The sequence below is a fragment of the Ahaetulla prasina genome, chromosome 2 (assembly GCF_028640845.1).
Source record: "Ahaetulla prasina isolate Xishuangbanna chromosome 2, ASM2864084v1, whole genome shotgun sequence".
In the NCBI taxonomy this organism is placed as follows: domain Eukaryota; kingdom Metazoa; phylum Chordata; class Lepidosauria; order Squamata; family Colubridae; genus Ahaetulla; species Ahaetulla prasina.
This window is the reverse complement of record NC_080540.1, coordinates 229,911,657-229,934,063: the sequence shown is the minus strand read 5'-3', so window position 1 is coordinate 229,934,063 and position 22,407 is coordinate 229,911,657. Positions and strand designations below refer to the sequence as shown.

The 22,407-nt window shown below is 36.5% G+C and overlaps 2 protein-coding genes across 2 annotated transcripts in view; one reads left to right on the top strand and one right to left on the bottom strand.

Annotated features, from left to right (window-relative positions):
- Positions 1-2,469: 2,469 nt before the first annotated feature.
- On the bottom strand, positions 2,470-19,327 carry CFAP95 (cilia and flagella associated protein 95). The gene is made up of 7 exons (XM_058169314.1): positions 19,258-19,327; positions 11,891-12,034; positions 11,395-11,503; positions 10,690-10,811; positions 10,105-10,173; positions 6,367-6,424; positions 2,470-2,893 (listed from the first exon to the last, which is right to left on the bottom strand). The coding sequence occupies exons 1-7, from the start codon at positions 19,263-19,265 to the stop codon at positions 2,696-2,698; spliced, it is 708 nt and encodes a 235-aa protein (XP_058025297.1). The 5' UTR covers positions 19,266-19,327; the 3' UTR covers positions 2,470-2,695.
- Positions 19,328-20,231: 904 nt separating this feature from the next.
- The window catches only part of PTAR1 (protein prenyltransferase alpha subunit repeat containing 1), a 43,731-nt gene continuing 41,555 nt past the window's right edge, over positions 20,232-22,407 (top strand). The window contains exon 1 of the mRNA XM_058166977.1: positions 20,232-20,417. Coding sequence (XP_058022960.1) covers positions 20,332-20,417 — 86 coding nt within the window. The 5' untranslated portion in view covers positions 20,232-20,331. The remainder of the gene's footprint in view (positions 20,418-22,407) is intronic.

The window sequence follows — 22,407 nt, the reverse complement described above, 5'->3', positions numbered from 1 at the left end:
CAGTAGTTGAAACAGGCACTCCATGTAAAGGCAAGGAAATGTAGATGCTAGATACGATTCACTTCTGAAAAACATGGTAACAATCATGTAAATCCAGCTGGTGCATAGCCACCACTTGCTGAGAATTCATCTTATGAGCTTCTCTGCTTGTTTTTATCTTCACCTTTAAGCAGAAATTTCTACTTTATGCTCAGGAGTATCTATGGGGAAGGTTCGGAAAATAAGGTGGTGGCTAGAACCATGGAACTGAAGCCCCTCCCTCTTTTTAAATATGTGTTGTGCTGCACATAAAAAGGGACAGGGCTTTTGTTGACTTTTTTGTCCTTTGCTGACACCTCTGCTTGTGTGTGTGAACTCTGCCAAAATTAAAAGTTGCCCTTTGGGTGAATTGAATTTTTGATAACTTCATGGATGTGTCCATGTAGTTTTCTGGCACACAATGAATATAGTTTTAACAGAATAGAACCTATGTATGTCCTTGGTACTCTCTGAGCTTGGTTGTTTCTTTGCAGACATTTCTTAGATAATGACATTTCTGCAAAGCAAACAACCAAGCTCAGCAAGCACCAAGAATTCCACAGAATATGGTTTTCCAGAAAGTGTTTTCAATTTCAGAGTTTATTTTCCTTAAAAAATATTTGCTGTGTCCTGGTTTTTCACAAATCCCGTTTAACCTGTATTTTACAGGCACATAACTATTATAACTGATATGTTATTTCCAAGTTTTATTCTTGATAACCTTATCTGAATAGGAGATATTTGCTCTTAAATCCTGATTATAGTAGATATGATAGTACACTTCATAGTTGTAAAGCAGTGATAGGATGACTTAACAAATTGTAGTAAATGGAAGAAAAAAGAAGCATCATTTGGCCTATTATTTTCTTCATTATTAAGTAGAGCAAGACACTTTATTTACAGTATTAAATTACACTTGGGTCTGTCTATGAAATGGCAAGAAAACAATATGTATTTTTCAGAATTGCAGCTCAATAGTGCTCAATTAAGCATAGTATACGAACCCAGCCTATCCACTAGAAAGAGTTGAATTCGGGAGTAAGAGTTGCTGGGCAGAAAGCATCATATTTTAATTCCACTGTAGACTGCTCTTCAATTATACTGTCAGAACTATATAATAAACACAGTGTGATACCACTGTGTTTGCAAATATAAAGATCAGAAGCAATGATTGCTATGGAAACAGGAACAAACAACATTTAAGAATAGTTTTTCTACACATTTTCATCATCCTCGTTTTAGCTAAAACTGCACAAAATATTTTTAGTGTAACACTGCTTATCATAAGCCTTATTTATGTACACTGTGTGTGAAGCTATAATCCTTTGGCCTAAGCTTATTTAGGGCTGAAGAATTTGCTTTGTCAAATTTCAGTGATGTATTGCCTTGGTGATTTATAAAATGTTAATCAGAAGATACTAAGTGTTCTTTCCTATATTAGCCCCCATAGACAGATCTGAACAAGCAGCAGTAATCTGAACTAAATCTAGGAATAGGAGTTGCCATATATTACTATTAGATATATTACTGAGGTGACCTGGAACTAAAGCAGTTCCAGGTCACCTCAGTAATATAGAACATTTTCTTTCACTTTTCTCTAATTGAATATTCATATAAATTTTACCTCAAGTAATTTGTTTTCTGACATGTAAAATTACTGGAGTTATTCTGAACATGTTCCCTTAGCTCTACCTTGAAGATGTGTTGTTAAGTGTCCTTTAAAGGCATGGCATCCTGACATCTTACCCACAGCCCATAACTGAGACTGAACTTAGTTTGCAGCTGCTGCTTTCCATCTTTTCTCAACACAAGGCTTACTATATGCATAAATTGTAGTGTTTTAGGAATGACCACAGAAATGAAACACTTGGGCACTGAAATCTGCCCAGGACCTATTTTCCATTTTTGGATACCTAGAAACACTACTTTTAGGTACAATTGATGGGGTATGGGGAACCCTGTTTTTTAAAAATGCAGTCTAATTTTACCTACCTGGTCAAAATTTGCAATGCACTGATGCAGTAATTTTAGACAGTGTGAGATAAATTAGCATTGGCCTTTTATTAGAGAAATATGTTGGTTATATTTTTTGTTTTGTAAAAAAATATTTCATGGGCTCCAGTACCATCACAAGGATTTATTTAAGGAGGCTACAACAATTAAGTGTTTCATTAATAGATTTTGGATCAACATCAAAAGGAATTTTTCAGAAGGAATTACAATACTTACTTGAGGGTCTTCGTAATATAATCTTGGCTTAAACTTGTACTCCTGAGTCAGCTGATTAATAATTAGGTTCTTGTAGGCACTGCATTCCAAGGCTTTCTTTTGCAAATAATTTGTGCAAATACTTATGCTAAAAATAAAATGGTTTATATCCTTGTACAGAAAATAGGAAAGAATTTCTGCTCTGAGGTGTATACTGAAAAGTCTCACAACTTGTCCTTGGTACCAGTTACAGAGAAGGGTGAAGTTGTTGGTGTTTGCAGTATTTCTAAAATCAGGTTGCAGGCAAAAATAATACAGTTCCAATTTAAGATTCCATTGTACAAATTTGTTCTCCCAGACTTTTAACTAAATATTATGTAAGCTGCAGTGCTGTTGAAAAGAATAATTCTACTGACAGACATTAATATATATATGAATATCCTTTAATTTGTAGCATCATTGCTAATGCTTAAGAATTAGCTTCTTCCACATTTATTGGTATAGGATTAGTTACAGGAAATACTTTCTGCTTTAGATCTGCATTAGCATAAACTCCACTTTCATCTTGCCATGTGTTGATCCCATGTCTCCTGTAATCTGCTGTGTCAGTAAACTGGGAATGACATTTTCTATGTACTACAGAGTACCCGGTCGTATCAGGTGTAACCTAAAGAAAAGGCATTCATGTATATTATTACTCAAAAGAAAGTTTTGAGAAGCAAATTTTAACATTGGCACCACTGTATACCAAAAATAGATTTAGTGAGTTGACACATTTTTCTTCCAATAACAATTTAAATTTCTCAAATTTAGAAATGTGCATGGAAAAAGCTATGTGAGTGGCAACACTTTTAAACAGATTTTCCAAAACAGCAAATCGGTACTCATCTCTAATGCATATGATTTTCAATGTTTAAAAGGACTGATTGTAGTATTACATAATACCATCCTATTTTCAAAACCAGCAAAATCTTTGCTACTTATGAAGAATACAGGCCTGTATCCTCAGTCATGGCCTATATCTGCAGAAAGTTCTCAAGTTATGACCACTATAGAGACCAGAAAATGAAAATCAATCATTGTGGTGCAGTCATTAAGTGAAGCATCAGGTGACCGCACCCAATTTTATGTCAATTTTGCCATGTTCATTAAATAAACCACTGCAGGACATCACATGATCATGATTCTTTCCATCTTCTCCATTGATTTTGTTTCTCAGAAGCTGACTGGGAAAGTCACACATGGCAATCATGTCACTTCAAGACACTGCAACTGCACTGAGGGCAAGCCAGTTGCCATGTGCCTGGATCATGATCACGTGACTTTGGGAATGCTGCAACAATCATTAAAAATGAGGACTAGATGTAAGTATTATTTTTTTGCACTGGCATAACTTAGAACACTTGCTAAAAGAATAGTCATTAAGTGAGGATTATCTGTAACATTAAGATATACAGTATTATGTATCATTTACTAAAAGTAACTATGACAATTTTGTCTGAGCATACATCATTTTCTTTTTTGCAGTTTTTTTTTAAATGTCTTTTTATTATGTAAGTTGCTCAGACTAATTTTGAGTTCAGCAACCTTACAAACTTCATTAATTAGATAAATAAAACCAGACCTAGTACAAAGCAGGAACAGTAGCCTCTAACGAGAAAAGCAGGCATTTGCAAAAAAAAATCACAAAGAGCTTAGGAATCAATGAGTCATTTTTCTCTGGATAGAAGGGATGGGAGAAAGGCTTGGGTTATGAGAGCATAGAAGTGAAGTTAATGGCTGGGAGGCAATACAGAAGCCATTAAGTTCAAGGAAGCCAGGTATCTAATACCTAGGAAATTTGGGAGGAAGTAGGTAAAAGCAGGGTTATCCAACCTTGGCAACTGGAAGATTTGTGGAGTTCAACTCCCAGAATTCCCCAGCCAACCTTGCTGGGAATTCTGGAAGTTGAAGTCCATAGGTCTTCAAGTTAACAAGATTGGACACTCCTGGGGTAAATTAAAATGAAAAATATGGAGTAAGGAATAAGGATGTGTGGAAACAGAAACTGTGAAATTATGAATTAGATATGGTTGGAAACAGAGAGAGGCTGCCCAGCCAATAGACTACTAACAGAAACTTCAGGAAAGCAAAATATGAGAAATACTTTTTATAAACTAACTTAAAAGAAATACACTTACAGCTGGTGGAAGCTAATATTCCTGTTTTTAATATGAACAAAATGATCCAAGGGTGACCATGTGTGAGAGAAAGCAAGCTATTCCATCAGAAAAATTGAAGATATATTTTTCTTTTGGGGGCTGCCATGGTTACAAAAAGTATGATCACAATCATATTTTGTTAGGTTCCTAATTTATTTTAAAAAAGGAATCCAGACTGAATCATTATGCAACAACATGCGTCTCTCTTTATTTATTGGCCTTGTGCAATCTGAAAGGCTTTTTTTTTTTAAAAAAATCACAGATATACACAGGCAAACATAACAATGTTCTCCTGATGTTTTCAATTGTAGTTTTATTATATGATTAACTTTTTTTTAGAATCATAAAAGTAGATGCCAATAAAGAACTCAATGCAATTTTGTAATCCAAATTAGAACCGCTGTCATGGGTTTGATTTTGCGATATACCAGAGACATGGAAATAATGCATTCTTTTACAAATGGTACTAGAAAACAATGGAAATCAAAGATTGTTAACAGCAAAAGATATCCTTTATTCTTTTATTTCTATGTTAATGTTTTGCGTTTTCATTTTCACCTTTTATCTTATCTTCTACCTCAGGCTTGTCAAACTGGTGGCCCGCAGGCCAGATTTATTTATTTATTTACTTACTTACTTACTTACTTACTTACTTACTTACTTACTTACTTACTTATTTATTTATTTATTTATTTTGTGACAACAATATATATAAGTATCATACAAAAAAGATTATATAGTATATAAACATATATATGAGTAAATATTAGGAGGAATAAGCATATACATATATAAGAAGAAAAAGAAAAACAATAGGACAGGAACAGTAGGCACGTTTGTGCTCTTATGCACGCCCCTTATGGTCCTCTTAGAAATGGGGTGAGGTCAATATTAGAAAGTTTTTGGTTAAAGCTTTTGGGATTAAGGGAAGATATGACATGCGCAGGTTTTTTTTTTTTTTTTGTTTACATTTATACCCCGCCCTTCTCCGAAGACTCAGGGCGGCTTACAGTGTATAAGGCAATAGTCTCATTCTATTTGTATATTTTTTACAAAGTCAACTTATTGCCCCCCCAACAATCTGGGTCCTCATTTTACCTACCTTATAAAGGATGGAAGGCTGAGTCAACCTTGGGCCGGGCTCGAACCTGCAGTAATTGCAGGCTACTGTGTTCTTAATAAGCCTTAATAACAGGCTTTTACCAGCGTGAGCTAAACCGGCCCCGGTTACACCCACCCTGGCTCTGCAAAGGCAAAAAAGTCACAATGTGTCATGATCTGGCCCATAACGCAATTGAGTTTGACACCCATGTTCTACCTTATCTATCATTTGTAGCTTATCAATGATTTCTAGTACAGCCCAGAGTTCTATGTCCTAAACCTTTATAGCTTTTATTCAGCTTTATTTCTGCTCTGATTTCTTTTTAATGTAACACTTTTCTTCTGCAGACTGCTGCCTGACACATCGCTTATGGGGCTTGTTGGGTTGGGTACTAGGAGAATTTGCATTATTCCAGATTCCAATTCCTCAGATTTAGTCTCTGAAGTTGTATTGACCATAAATGCTGGTCCCTTTTGAGATTTCAAGGCTGGGGATGGTGGGGATGCTTCTGACCCTGTTGTGTCATTTCCCATGTTTTAGGGCACTCTGCCGCCAGCCCCAATCTAACACATCTATAAAATAAGCCAACTATAAATTAAAATATTATTACTATTATTATTATTATTATTAAATACTGTACTATTACTAATGTACTAATGTTGGACATTGCTTAACTGTTTTCAGAATAAAATCTGCTAAATTATAGAGCTCCAACTGAAATCTTACTGTCAATTGTCATAATATTCACCCAGTAGTAACTGCTTATTAAAATCCTGTTTTTCATAAAAGTCCAATACCCTTTATTTCCCCATTTTCTTTCTATTCCCATATACTTACATATGGTATATAGTCATATGGTGGAACATAGTCTAATCGGTATGAGGTATCCAGAAACCTGTAAAACATAAACCATGTAATAAGATTAGCTCCACACTATTTTTTAACTACATTTACAAACTCATTAGATATAATTGAAAATGTAGGTAATCTTTTTCTTAGAAACCAAAATCAAACCAATTTTTCTCAAGGTTATTCAAAGCAATTAAAATATCATCTAGCCACTATTATATTTCCCTGTTGTAAATTATTTCTGCAGATGTCAGTTTTTCTTTTTCTTTTTTTGGAGAAAACATGCTATAAGATCTGAACCTATAAAACATAAACATTTTCAAACATCTGATTAATTAATATCTCACACAATGACAAATTGGAGTATTCTTAGATGGTTGCAAATGTTTCTGAAGAGAATTACATATATATGAGAAGTCTCACTGTTTATATTGAGTTAAATATTTCTATATCTTCAGCCTCAAAAGTTCTCACTAAGGCTTATAAGCAAACAGAATAAATGTTCTACTGTCCCAGTAATTAAACAAGATTTAAAACTGTCTTCAAATTTATTTATTTATTTATTTTTATTTATTTATTTATTTTGTCACAACAGTATATATAAGCATAAGCATGAAAGTAACTATATAATATATAAGCATATGTATATAAGCATAAGCATGCAATAACTATATTAATTGGATATAATGAAAGAAAACAATAGGACAGGAACGGTAGGCACGTTTGTGTTCTTATGCACGCCCCTTACGGACCTCTTAGGAATGGGCTTAGGAATAGGTCAATAGTAGAGAGTTTTTGGTTAAAGCTTTGGGGATTTTGAGAAGAGACCACAGAGTCAGGTAGTGTGTTCCAAGCATTAACAACTCTGTTACAGAAGTCATATTTTCTGCAATCAAGATTGAAGCGGTTAACATTAAGTTTAAATCTATTGTTTGCTCTTGTATTGTTGTGATTGAAGCTGAAGTAGTCTTTAACAGGAAGGACATTGCAACAGATGATTCTATGAGTTAAACACAGGTCCTGTCGAAGGCAGCGGAGTTCTAAGTTTTCTAAACCCAAGATTTCAAGTCTGGTGGCATAAGGTATTTTGTTGTATTCAGAGGAGTGGAGAACTCTTCTTGTAAAATATTTCTGGACACGTTCAATTGTATTGATGTCTGAAATGTATAGGACAAGTATAGTCTGAAATTTATAGGACAAGTACCACAGTACAATGATGAAGTTGGATTTGAGATATGTTTAATGTTTTCATAACTCTGAGTACCAAAGGGATACATTTGTGGCAGACACATTTCCATCTCATCTCTCTTTACTCATTCCTTTCACACACTCTCAGAAGAAGAAAACATGAGTACAATCAATGTGGCCTATCACATTTTAGAGTTTATCATAGTTAAGGCCCTATGATTATGACTATGACCTTTTGTGGTCACTAATACATGTTTTTCAAGACACCATGTCAATACATAAAAACAAAACATACCCTTATCATCTTGCAATAAAGATCATTTTGTACCACCTTTTCTTTGAAAAATGACCTCACTTAAGTTTTCGTTCCAAGCCAGTGACTAAGTTTTGGAACAATTTCCAAGTTACAATCAAGGCAGATGATCCATCTCTTGCAAGCAAAATAAAATTTAGCTTTTAGGAATTAAGAAGGGAGCTTATGGCAGCTGGACTTAACTTCCTGTTCCTTTTCTTTCTCTGGTCTGTTTATTATTCTTCGTAGAGCAAATGTAATATATCATATTTCTATAGAAACAGAACTGGTCAACAATCAGTTCAATTTACAAACATTACTCATTTCCTGGACAGAATAATGTCAGTGACGTTGATAATGCTGGGGATGCATTCTGTGCTCCAGCAGCCCACCATGGCTTCTGAAATCTAGTTATCGGGTTTTTTTCCCCCCTACTGCTAGGAGAGCTGGAGTTTAAAAAATCCAGACAATTACTAGATTGCAAGAAAGATTGTTGCCATCTGGTGGTTAGCTAGATTTCTGGTAGCTCTACTTTTGGGGACAATATACCGGTACTCTGAACATTGCTGAAAAATTAGGCTGATCAACTTTAAGCATCCTTAGAAGACGATTTTTCTGTTTCAGCCTGACTTTAACAGGAGGACAGAAGTGGAATGCAATTAATTTCCTTATAAGTAGTGACTTTAATACCATAAGACTTGATATATTTCTGCAGCATCTTTGTGGATTACTATAGTACCAATGTTCTTATTTTCAGAACTGATTTTGAAAATGGAAAAGTGCTTGATTCCGTGGAACTGTTTCAAGGGTTCTTATACCGCCTATTTGGTTGCCCATATTATATAATAATAAATTAGTCATTGTGCTATTGGTAATCTATAGCTTTCAATACCTTCATTGTGTTGAAACAATGTGCAAGCAAAAAAAAATATCCTAGATAATTAAAACTGCTATGCATTTCTGTTTTCACCTATTTTAGAAACACGGGTAGGAAGGCCAAAACCATCCCATGTCATCTTGACTCTCTTTCCTTCCTTCCTGTCTACCTAATGAACTCCAACAATAAAAAAAAAAAAAGCTTAAGCCTTTTGCCACCTAGGCTGAAAGTAAAGCATGTCTCAACATAGATGAAATTGGCAAATGTCACCAACTTCACTAAGTAAAAAAATCCCCTCAAGATATTATTACTTCTTCACTCCCTTGACTCACCAAAGATAAAAGATTGTAAAACTCCACAGATGGTTAAGCTGAATTTCCTCACTACCAGACCAGACCAGGGGTGCTTTCCACTAATCCCTGGAAGGCGGGCTGAGTCCACAAACTCTAAGAACAACAGAAGGACTTATTTAGAAAAGTACCTCTCTAAAGCGATGATTCATGACCACCTGTGATTGCTATGACTGTCTGTCATGCTCTCAAATTTCAACTCTACTTCTAGCAACTGTCCTATGTTCATTGGAACAGCAGGCTCAGAACGGATCAAGAATTTCTTCTGACACAGGGAAAAAGCGGTTACTTGACCAAATCAAGGGAAACCCTGAGTATGCAGAAGAAAGTGCCTCCGGCATTCCCGTAACCACACCAGCTGCAAACAAGAGACTGCTCTTGTTTAAAAAAACCAAACATCCTAGTAGTGGTTTTTGCTTAGTGGAGCAGCTGCAAGTAAGCAGCCCAGCACACAAAAACCTCCCCAGAGAGCTGTGGGAAAAATCAAAGAATTTTGTCGTTATTTCTGATCTGTCTTTCCTTTCCTTCCCACCTTTCTCCAAAGCGGTGAATGTATTTGCAAGTTAGTTCAGCCACAGGCATAGGAAACGTGAGTTTACAGCATGATGGTTATGAAGTACACATCCAGCAGGCTGTTGCGGACAAAGCTCCCTAAAAGCAAAATCTCCCAAAGGTCTAAGAAAAATTTGGGGTATTGTATTAAATTATTATTAAATTATTAGTAGCAAGACAAAGAAATCATAAGAAACCAGTTTCATTAATTTGAATGGAAATAAACTGATAAATTATCAGTTCTCTAGTACAAAAGAAAAACATTGAAATAATTGAAACTGAAGTTTAAGTGTTCTGGTAATGCCAAGAATAATATCAGATACTTTTAAGTACCAAGGTAATGTTATGGGGTATAAATATAGGAACTTTTATCTTATTACAGGTCTCAATAAGATTCAACATGAAGCACAACAAAATCTGAACTTCATAGTAAAACTAAAATAATTAGCAGTTATGTATATACAAACATTTTAAACTTCTCTGGTGGGTGTCGTGGTAATACAGCACCAAAACCTGTTTCAGGTAGCCCCGTTTCCCTGAGGGGGAAAAAAAGAGAGACAGCTTTGAGATTGAAAGGAAAATTAAAGAAAAATGCAAGCTTTATTTTAGATCCAATTGACAATACTGGATGGATGGATGGGCATGCAGCCTTAAGTCAAAATCAATTCAATGGGCTTTACAAAGGAAAAAGTGCAGGACAGTGCAACCTTAGAGAAAACTACTCCTTTTTATATGTGTGTGTGTTTTTTTATTTCTTTACTGTACTTTGCATTGTTGCACTGCCCTCTACTGGATGAATTGTGTCAAATTCTTCAAACATACTAAAAAAAAGACATTACATTAACTTTGTGGTTCTTGGGATATCAGTTACTGTTTTCTCCTTTTATTTAATGCTTTGTGAACGTTAATGAACTGTAAAATATATCAGAGATTAGATGACAGTTTTTAAAAACAAATATAAGGTAGAAAGAAATAGGACAAAAGAGGTTATCATGATAAATTTTATGATAGTATTATTTAAATTATTATAGATGCAAAAATATCAGAAATACCTGTCAACAACAATTGTGTGAAAGCCATCTTCATCCAGCAAAGGTTTCAAAATCTCTAGTTCTTTGTATTCTTTTTTGCTACAGGGAGATGACAGATAATCTTGATATGTTGTTATCCATTTCTAAAAGTAAATGTTAGAACAAGGAATCATTATGTAATTCCAATGTAGTACAATTTTTTTTAAAAAGTACTCTAATAACTAACACTTAACATCTGTTGAAATCCTGGAGATATAACTTCACTCTTATAATTTATGCATTTCCACCCCAATCAATATTTTTAAACCAATTGGTGCATATGATAAAAATATATATGTTCTATTCTTATTGTTATAACGTCAACATTTGGCTAGTGAATTAATTAAGGATGAGTTCATTTTCTATTCATAAATAAAGCGTCTCAGAATTCTCTTTCATGGCTGAAAATAAACATTGCAAGTAAATAATAAAACATCTACAAAATTGCACAATCTGGGTTTGGGAGGGTATTCTTGAAATCATTGGTGTTGGTTGAAATTAATGTAGCTGGTTTTAATAACCATCTTGAGTCCTCTAAAACTTTTACACAATATTTATTAACTTAATAACAATAAACAGGTGTATTCTATGAATGGCTATGCTGTGTGGTAATATATGGATAATAAATAAATATGAATGGAATCAACGTAATCAAACAAACATGCTATCAACAATAAGCTATCTTACTTGATCCGTGGTTCCAAATCTCCAGTAAGTAGACTGACATAAGTTTTTAGAACCCAAAGGAACTTCATGTATATCATAATCCTTAGGTTCAGCCTCTCTATTCTGGAACCTTTATAAGAAATAATAAATAGTAATACTAAAACATATTTTAAAAGTTACTAATATCTACATTACTACTGACATAATATCACAAGTCAAACCCAAATATATGTTTATGCAGAGTCAGTTACATTTTTATTTTATCGAAGTCCCATACAAGAGCACTTCTCTGAAAGTGTTAAAAGTCTCTAAATAAATATGAATTCAAAACCAAAATAAACCCAAAAATTTGAAAAAGAAAGTCAACTTCAAATATTATTACTAACTTAATGGCTAAGCTTCATATTGAAAATAGCCAGAATGAATGATACCTTGTAGTTTAGTCACATCTGGTGAGTTGTTTTTTTAAGAATGATCTTAAACCACATCAGACCAGTGAATGTTACTTTTTTCTTACCAGCCAGACACAAGAGTGGGTCTCCCATAATATGCTGAATTGGAACGCAAGGTCAGCGCTCCTTTGCGCTCCATCACATCTGGTGGCCCTAATTCCATCTTCAAATGATTTTGGATTTTCACCACTTCTACAGGACCACTGTATCTGAAATTAATTCAGTTATTAGTAATTATTCCTCCTACTATAGGGCAGTGCACAGCAGAACATTCACATTCATTTGGGATGAGGGTATTATAATTAAGTTAATCTTGACAGCAGTACTTCACTCCCTCTGTATTATTTCTCAAAGCTCAAAGCTTTCACTGGCTTATTCTCTCAAGTCAACAAACGAAATGAACAAATGAACGGCAAGGAAGGAAGGAAGCCTTCACAGCCTACATTCTTTGCTGAACACATTTGTCTCCATGGTGACCACAGATGCTATAGAGGAAAATAACAAACCTCAAAACTATTCCGCCAAGAGGCCGGAACTACTTTTGAGTCTGTTCACTGTAAGTCAAGGGGAAAGCTACGAATAATCCTTACAAGGTAATACTATGGAAATATCCAAAATGTGAGATATCATGTCAAGCTTGCCATCAAGATGGAATTGTGAAAATATATATATTGTTTCCTCGTCATGTCATGGGCAGAGTCATGCTGAATTCAATTTTTTCTTCTGTAAATAATCAAAGTGTGCATTTAACAGTACTTTTTTTTTTTAATGAAAAACACTAGTCAGTAATCCAGGATTACTGGATCTAAAAGCCTCCCCTTATGTTCCCATTTTGTGTTTTTCATAATAAAAAAACTGAAATAGTATTGGTTGAATAATTAGTAAGTGAAATTATTATAGAAAAGGTGTCTCAGAAAGATAATATGAAAATCCATTTTAAAATATGCAGTTGAAGAAAATCAGAATGAATATGGACGTAATAATGACAAACTTACTTGGTTCAATCATAGAGCGAGGTAAGTGAAGATAATATGTATCATTTCAAAATGTAATAATCATATTGTATTAAACTGAATGCATAAAATCTCTATATTTTTTTTTTTTTTTGTTATAAAAAGTTTTTATTGGTCAAAAAAAATTTATGCAAATACATATCAGGTATGGTAAATTTTCATTTTTCTTATACATGATAAGAATTTTACTCAAAATTTTAAACACATACAACAGCCATATGGCAAGCAGGTGATACGAAGTAGCTAAGTTTCAATCTTACACAATAAGGAAGGGTCAAGAATAATCAGAATATCATACGAAAGAGAATAAGGAAAACCAACACAATACCAAATATCTTTGTCACTTCCTAGTTTTGGATCTCAGAACTCTGGGTTCAGCCTGACCCAACTCCAGGGCCGCAACAGCGGCAGCCGCCTCCGCCCCATGGTCTATAACCTCCCCTTCTTCAATTCCTGGATCATCTAAATCCAGGAGGGCTTTGTGTTCCTCCACGTAGGCCGCAGCCTCCGCAATTGTACTAATTTTTTTCGTAATGCCCTCCCGGAAAATCATCAATCCCTCTGGCATCAGCCATCTGAAGCCCACTCCCTTCTGGTACAATTTGCTTGATAAAAATAATATTTCTTTCTCATTTCACGTACCTGTCTGGGAATCTGCCTCAGAATGGCTATCTCCCTGCCCCTATAAGTCAGTGCCCCACTCCTATGTTTTCTAAGAATTTCATCTCTCGTCTCTCTTTTCACAAATTTGACATGAACCTCTCTAGGAACTGCATGCGTGCGTGCATATTGTGAATTAACTCTATAAACTCGATCCACATCCCAATTCATAAAATCAACACCTCTCCCAAGAAATTCTCCCAACAGTTTAGTCACAACATCTCTCAAGTCTTCTTGGTCCACTTCTTCCAAATTTTGAAACCTAAGAAAATAAGACATTTTATCCATCTGTAGTCCAAGCACAGCATTGCTTGTCTCCCCTCTTTTCTGTACTGCCCGCATCTCACCCTCCAGACCTTCCACTTTCTGCTTATTTTCTGCTGAGACTTGTTGAGTATCCTTTAAATCCTTTTGGATAGTCACAATTTCTGCTCTTATTTCATCCAGTTTCTTGTCCATATTAGATAACTTTTCCAGAATTCTCTCCATTTCTCCAGCAGTTGGTCTCTGACCTTTGCCATTTAAAAAAATTTTAAAATCCTCAGGCAAGCACAGTATCCTTATAATTTCCTCCGGATCCACCAGGGGCACTCACAGGAGCAACGAGTCCAGAGTACAGTTAGTCAACCAGGAAGTCAAGGGAAGTGATGTCATCAAGATTCTCATAGTGAAGGCGGAAGCTGGACGCCACCATTGTTCCCCAGAGGGAGGGGGGGCCGCAAACCCTCCCTCCTAAATTTCTCCATCACCTCTTTCTCCAGAGCTCCACAAAACCGTAATCTTGTTATTTTAAGTTCTCCTCTCCAAAGTGATTCAGATTCTTCCAGTCGCAGGGGAGAAAACCCCCGCACTCCGGAGTACTCCACTCACATTTGCCGATATCCCCTTCCCTTCTTCATTCCTCAATTCTTCTCCGCTCCCTGTTCACCACCAGGCTGCTGCAATTATAAATCCAAAGCCCCGGTGTCACCGAGCACAGCGGCCCAGGCGACGACCAAAATAATGGCCGCGGCCTGTGGCCTCCGAACCCCGCCGAGCCTAGGACGCGCCAGCATCGGTCCCCCCAGTCCTGTATATCGGCTGGGAGACCCCTGGCGAGCCGTCCGTGCGGCAGGTGTCCTTTTCGGAACACCTGGCCCCTAAGGGCCTCGGCGGCGGCCGGATTCGGACACTGGAGGCAGGAGAAGCCTTCCAGACGTCCGTTGCCACCGGATACCGGAAGTCGTCTCCATAAAATCTCTATATTAATGTAACAATTTTTTGCTAATTGAGGGTCAGTGGTGGGTTGCTCCCGGTTCTGTCCAGTTCTTTAGAACCGGTAGTAAAAGCGGCGAGAGGCTCCGCCCACCCGACATCATAATTGACAATCTGCGCATGCACAGAAGCGTGCGTGCGAGGACGAGTGAAGTGAGCGCGCATGCGCATTCTTGTTGCGAACCAGTAGTAAAGTAAGTAGAACCCACCCCTGCTCAGGGTTATAAATCCAGTGACTTGGTTCACATAATGTGCTAAAACAGTATGCTTAATAAAACCCTTAATAGCAGAATTCACAGTTAATACTAAGTCAAAATGAGGAATTCAGGAAAGACATAGTTGTTTGATATTTTTGACTTAGTGTGACGAGATAAGTATACTATGAGTAAACTCTTAAGCGAAGTAAAAAGAGAAAGGGAGGAGAAAGAAAACAATAATATGATATTGATATTCAGGCTGTGAGAACAAAAATGGGAGTTAGTAGAAACGTTTAATTAAGTTTTATCAGATGCTGAGATAGTTTCAGGTTGTACCAAGGGTTTCCCTTGGGCTGTAAGAATGAGAAATAAACATGATTGGTTTTAATCTTCTTCTCCTTTCCCAATTGTTAAATTATAAAATTCAGCTGTTAACTTAAAGCTGTTTCAACATTTAAGGCTTTAAGCAAAACACACCAGACCTTTGATAGGTGGAAAAGTATGAAGACGTTAAATAGTGTTTTATTTTAAAGAAAATCATCTTAAATTATGTGATAGGTAAAAACAAAAAAGCAAAAAAAAAAAAGTCAACAGAATCCCCATCAGGTATCTTAATAGTAAAAGAAAAATTGTAAGAAAAATTGTGAAAACCCTCCCCCTCCCACACACACACCCTGCCCTCTAGAAATCTGTAAAGCACTGAAACCCTTTAGGCCTGGAAAGTAAATGACATTGAGAATTATTGTTTTTATACACTGAGATTACTGTTTTGACACTGGGCATTATGGTTGAAGACTCTTTAAATCACTGTTGAGAGATGAGCATTCTTATTAAATCATATAAATAAAGGTTCATCTCATTGCTGAATTGCTAACCTGGTCCTGTTGAAATCACAGGTAAACAAATGAATGACAAGAAAAACCTAGCTGAAATTAAAAGTTTTGTTTAATTTAATTTAAGATTGTGAAGGCGCTGCAAACTTTCAAGTATTTAAGAATTATCCCTCAAATATGATAATAATCAAAGGAAGAAAAAGATAACCCTTGACTTATAACGACAATTCAACCCCAAATTTCCATTGCTAAACAAGACAGTTAAGTGAGTTTTGTCCTATTACCTTTTTATTACCTTTCTTGCCACAAGTGAATCACTATAGTTGTTAGGTTAGTAACATGAGTGTTAAGTGACTCTGGCTTGCCCATTGACTTTGTCAGAAGGTCGCAACAGGTAATCACATGATCCCATGACACTGCAACCATCATAAATTCATGCCAGTTGCCAAGTGTTTGAATTTTGTTCACATGACCATTGGGAAGCTGCAATGGTGTGAAAAATAATAAGTCACTTTTTACAGTTCCATTATAACTTTGAATGATCTTTAAACAAATGGTTATAAGTCAAGGACTACCTGTATGGTAGCTTGCCTTATGAGGCTTGGCTGGGATATGGATTTCTACTTTGATAGTTCCTTGATTAGGAACTTTGTTGTTTGTTGTGCTATTTTTTAGTGTTATCTGGTGCTATTTCAGGAATCAATCAAGGAAGAAATACTGTAATTAAGGAACCGTATGAGAAAATTCAGTGTCCATGGTGTGGTTGCCCAGAGTGGCTGAAGATATCACTCTGGCAGTATGACTATGGACCTGCCCTGATTAGTATCTGGCAACATATCTGCAGAAAGCCATAAGCTGAAGTAATTATGAATTTATAATTTTCAGTCCCAGCTTGTTGCTGCATACATGTTAAGATATATATGTTACATAGTCATCTGCTGCCAAGTCAGCAATAAGCAGTAGATATAAAGAATTAATATTCAAAAGGTATGTTAGTCATATGATTGGGTAGTGCATTTTATTTTTCACATTTAATGTATTAGAACAGTCACGATTAAATAATATAAATGGCAATATGTGATTTTAGGAATAAATTGAAAAAGATGCTCAGAATTTGCAGTAGACATTTTCTCTGGTTTTCACTAGCTTTCTATTTTGCTGAGATTTGGGTCATAGTGTAGGTGTAGTTTTTTCTACTTTGAGGTAAAATATGTATTTCTTGGAACTACCATTTGTCTCTTCTAAGGCAATGGAGGATGTTTCTTTCATTCTGAAATCTATGAGTATCTAGAACAAGGGTGCTAAACTGGCAGCCCGTGGGCCGGATGCATCACGCGCTGGCCACACCTACCCCAGCTCCACGAATGGGAGAAAGGTCACAAAACGTCATGTGAAGGCGTGTCGCAGCGAGTTTGACACCCGTGATCTAGAATTCTACTATAGGATGACATAATACAGATTATATAATTTTATTGTTTATATTGTTATTTGAGCATCATCTTGAGTACATCATATTTCATTCAATTTTATGAAAAGTTACAGAATGTTTCAGATATGCTCTGCACCACAGCAATATAGTAAATATTTATATAAATAATCAAAATCAAAATTACAAGCAGCAAGAAGTGAAACTAAAAAAAAATGATACATGTTATAATAAATCTATATACAATAGAATTCAAGTTTTGAACATGTTAAGTCATGACTATATCATACTTAACACATTTTCCAGCACATTGATAAAAAGTCCTGCATGTGTGGAAAACATGAATATGTCTTATCTTTCCACTGGGGCAAATCAATTTTCTTGAATCAATGAATTTCATGGATAGAGTTGCCTTCAGGATAGATTATTTGAACAATTCCAGGGGATCTGGAAAGATCTTTATCTGGTACTATACTTCCATTTTTGTTCCATGTTGATTCCATTAAACAATACATTTATTATTTTTACCAGAAATCCAATAAATACAGATGTGCTTTGCAACATAAGAGTCTCATATAAAAATCCAGAGTCTATAATTTTATTTTATGATGGCTTCATAGATCTATTATTTTTATGGCATGGTATGTTATTTATGGTAAAATTTATAGTTTCAGTTGGATCCTACATAAAGTATGAAGCTGGTTGAAAGAACCCTATTTCAGATCCAAGATTTTGCTTCATACTTGATGTTTCAGCTTTAGAGGAAGATATGAAAAATGCAAACTTAGGCCCAATTTTATATGCAAATGACACCAAAACACCATTTCTAATTACTATAATGTAGTCTGTGGACATAGATATATTTAAATAGACATGTAATAATAACCAGAATGATTAAGATATCATCATAATGTCACCAAAAATTGCTGGATGAGAGACATTTTTCAATCCATATTCAAGGTTGTTACTTGGTGGAAATTTCACGTAAATGCAATTTAAAAAAAAACTAATATGAAATTAGAAACCAGATTTTATTTTGATTTCATGGAGCCAACTTTTACTTTCTCCCTTGCAGACTTATTTTCAATGGATATCATCTCCAAGACTACAGCTTCAACCACACGGGCATCTCAATAGTTTTGTGCCTGCTAGTAGAAAGAAAAGGCACCATCATTTCCTTGCACATTTACCTGAAAGTAAGCCTCACTGACTTTGTTGTAAGTAGGGATTTGTTGCCAAGTAAATACTTTAACCATTGACGCGAACTACTGAGTGAAACTGAATAGGAGTCACTCCTCAATGACTGCAGTCCCAATTCTATCCATATTCATTCAATTTATTGTTGAAGAAAGGTGCTAAAACCTTAGAGACCCTAAGGACAAATAGAGTCAGAACTGGTATAATTATTTCATTTATAGTTGACTAGCTGATGATGATTACCCGGCGTTACCCGGGTATTTATTTATCCCAATCTTGTATTAGACAGGAAAAGGAATGAATTATATCTTTAGTGTCAAATCAAAGCAATTTTAATCACAGGGTTTTAAAAGTATAAGCACAGTATACAAATTATAAAGTAAAATATTATTCAAATTAAGAATATTAATTTAAGACAAAACTTGATTATAAACAATATTTTTAGTTTCACCTCCAGGAGCAAGAATAAATAAATTCTGTGGGGAACCTACCCTTGAGCAAACAAAATGAAGTTATCTGTGGGAGAAACATGGTGATCTCAAATCCACTCCACAGTATATAATAGACTGACTCATTGTGCAAGTCTCAAATTTTTTTTCAAAAATTTTTCACATTTTTTTTCAGAGTAAGTCATCTGTGTACCAAATTTTATTGAAATTACTAGAGCCATTCCAGGGTTATGCTGGAACACACCCACACACACCCACACACCCCAGGGGTGTCTTACCCCCCCATTGTTTGTTTCCAGAGAGTTAGTCATCTGTGTACCAAGTTTGGTTGAAATTGCTAGAGCCATTCCAGGGTTATGCTGGAACACCACGCCCACGCCCACATCCACACGAGGTGTCTTACCGCCACATGATTTGTTTCCAGAGAGTAAATTATCTGTGTACCAAGTTTGATTGAAATTGCTTGAGCCATTCCAGAGTTATGCTGACACACCCACACCAGGGGTGACTTACCGCATTATTTGTTTCCAGAGAGTAAGTCATCTGTGTACAAAGTCTGGTAGAAATTGCTCCAGCCATTCCAGAGTTATGCTGGAACACCCACACCCACACCGACACGGGGTGTCTTACCGCCACATTGTTTGTTTCCAGAGTTAGTCATCTGTGTTCCAAGTTTGGTTGAAATTGCTATGAAATTGAAATATATATATATATATATATATATATATATATATATATATATATATATGTATGTATGTATGTATGTATGTATGTATGTATGTATGTATGTATGTATGTATATATTTATTTATTTATTTATTTATTTCAATTTCATGAAATAAATAAATAAATAAATATATACATACATACATATATATATATATATTTCAATTTCATAGCAATTTCAACCAAATTTCATAGCAATTTCAACCAAATTTGGTGTATATATATATATGTGTGTGTGTGTGTGTGTGTGTATATATATATATATACACACCAAATTTGGTTGAAATTGCTATGAAATTTGGTATATACACATATACACACACACACACTGCAACCCATGACTTTTAAAACAGGAATAATTAACTTAAAAATATCTGGAGGATTCCCCATCCTCAAACAACCTCGTGGAGAAAGTATTGGGGGTGGGGGCACAGAAGGAAAGCGGGGTGGCCGGTGGAATCTTTTCCCTGCTTGAGAATCTCCCACTTCAGAGCATCCTTCCCCCCCACCACATCCTTTTCCCATTTCTTTTATTTGTCCAGCTCCACGGCGACCGGGCCGGGCGAAAGGAGGAGGCGGTCCTTCCTCGTCGGTTTATTCACCTCGCCGAGCTCCGCGCTCCGCCTCGCCGAGGCCTCTGACCCGGATGCGCTTTGCTTTGCCTTGGCCTTCCTATGCGGGACGGCGGCGGCGGCGGGGGGAGCGGGGGCGCTGCTACCGGTCGTAAAACTACGGTGGCAGCAGCCCGAAGATGGCTGAGTCCCCGGAGGAGGTGGCCGTGCTGGTGCAGCGGGTGGTGAAGGACATCAACAGCGCCTTCAAGCGCAACCCGCACATGTGAGTGAAAGGAGAGAGGGAGCGCGCGCGGCTCTCGCCGAAGGAACGCGGGACGCCGCCGTCTCGCCCCGCGCCTCCCTTTTTTTTCGCCTTGAGGATGGGGAGGCGGCGGCTGCAGCCCCCTCGCCTCTCTCTCCTCGACGGGGAGGGCTTGCGGGGCTCGGCCGGGTTGTCTGGGAGTGTAAGGAGGAGACGAGGCCGGGTTACCAAACAAAACCAAACAAAACAGCCCCTCCCTTGATTCTCTGCTCTTTCCGAGAGGGAGGCTGCGAGTGGAGGGAGCCGACTTGAACTTCTACCGCTGGACGAGAGAGTAAACTTCAAAGTAAAGACTGGAGGTGAAGGACAAGCTTTGAAGTTCCCGGGGATCCTTCCTATCCGTTTACGTTTATGGAACTCGTGGCCTTTGCGTTTTGTTTGGACGAGGGCTTCAGCAGAACGGCGTGGGGACGTCGCTATCTGCTGGAGAGGAAAAGTTGAACGTGGGGAAATCGGTGAATTTGTTACTGGCTTAACTTTGAAAAGTTTGCGTGTCCACGCAGTGGTTTAGGGAAGATAATGTTGCTTTTTGGATTTTCAGAGTGGATGGTAAAGCTATCCCTTCCAAGCTTTCATCTTGAACTCCCAAGTTCACAGCTAAATTCCAAAGAATCATGTTGTTTCTTAGGGTGTCTCCAGGGATGCTCTATGGGTTAACCACAGTGTCTATTTTTAACATCGCTGTGTCGATCTAGTTTTGCAATAGTCCGTTCTAAATAGGATTTGATGTTCAGGCAGTGCTTTCAGGCCATTCCTCTGTCCCAGAATCAAAGAAATTGAGGGATTAAGATGAAAGCGAAGATAAGAATGCTGCGTGAAGACTAGTTCAGAATTTTTCCCAGGAGTGGGATGTTTCAAAATACTCCAGGTTTGTGGGTGTTGCATGCATTTCTGAGAACATGCCTTCCAGAACAAGATACAATATGTATCCATAACAGTAAGACCATCATCCTGTTTTAGAATACAGTGTACATGTTTGGAAATACACCTATTACCACTCAGATTGACCTGTTCCAGGTGAAAAATTATTCAGGTAACAAAGCTCTATTTTGGATATGCTTAAAATAATAATACATCATTAGTGAAAATACCTTGTTGATGTATGCTGCCTTACAGGTCAAATTTTTAAAAGTTATAATTCTCCTCCCCACCTTCCCACCCCGTTTTTGTTTTTGAGGTCTTGAATCCTGTCAACTGCCTGGAGAAGAAATTTTCTTGGCAATATTTTTGGGAAGTGGTTTGCCTGTTTCCTAGGACTCAGAATTCCTCAGCCAACCTTGGCATTTGCCTCAATGCATTTCTTTCCCCTTTTTATCTCCCTTAATGTTGCCAAATATAGTAGATATTCTAGTCCTTTATCTTCTTGCAGATATGCCCAAAGTATATGACTTTATGTTTTCTGATCTGTGGGAGTAGTCAGTCCTTATTTGGGCTGGGATCATTTTATCGATTTTTGTTACAATCCGCAGCACTTATAATGATATTTATCCAGATCATGATTCAGAGAAGTAAATTTTTTTCCCCGGTTCTTTATTTTCAGTTTTTGCAGCTATCTTTTAACACTAGACAAGCTGCTACTATAACTATTCTAATATTTGTTTTCATGAAAATATCCATATCCTTTATGCATTTATCTAAGTTTACCATTGCTGCCTTCTCTAGGTTTACTCTCTTTTCAGGACACTATTCAATTTTATCTCTTCTGGGATGAAGAAAACAAAATAGAATAGAATAGAATAGAATAGAATAGAATTTTTATTGGCCAAATGTGATTGGACACACAAGGAATTTGTCTTGGTGCATATGCTCTCAGTGTACATAAAAGAAAAGATATGTTCATCAAGGTACAACATTTACAACACAATTGATGGTCAGTATATCAATATAAATCATAAGGATTGCCAGCAACAAGTTATAGTCATACAGTCATAAATGGAAAGAGATTGGTGAT

What these genes read in the sequence shown, in the direction of transcription:
- CFAP95 (XM_058169314.1), bottom strand. An exon ending in CCCACTCTTGTGTCTGGCTG is followed by an intron (nt 11,504 to 11,890) that starts GTAAGAAAAAAG and finishes TTTCTTATAAAG; the next exon opens with GTTCCAGAATAGAGAGGCTG. An exon ending in CATATGACTATATACCATAT is followed by an intron (nt 2,894 to 6,366) that starts GTAAGTATATGG and finishes CCTTTTCTTTAG; the next exon opens with GTTACACCTGATACGACCGG.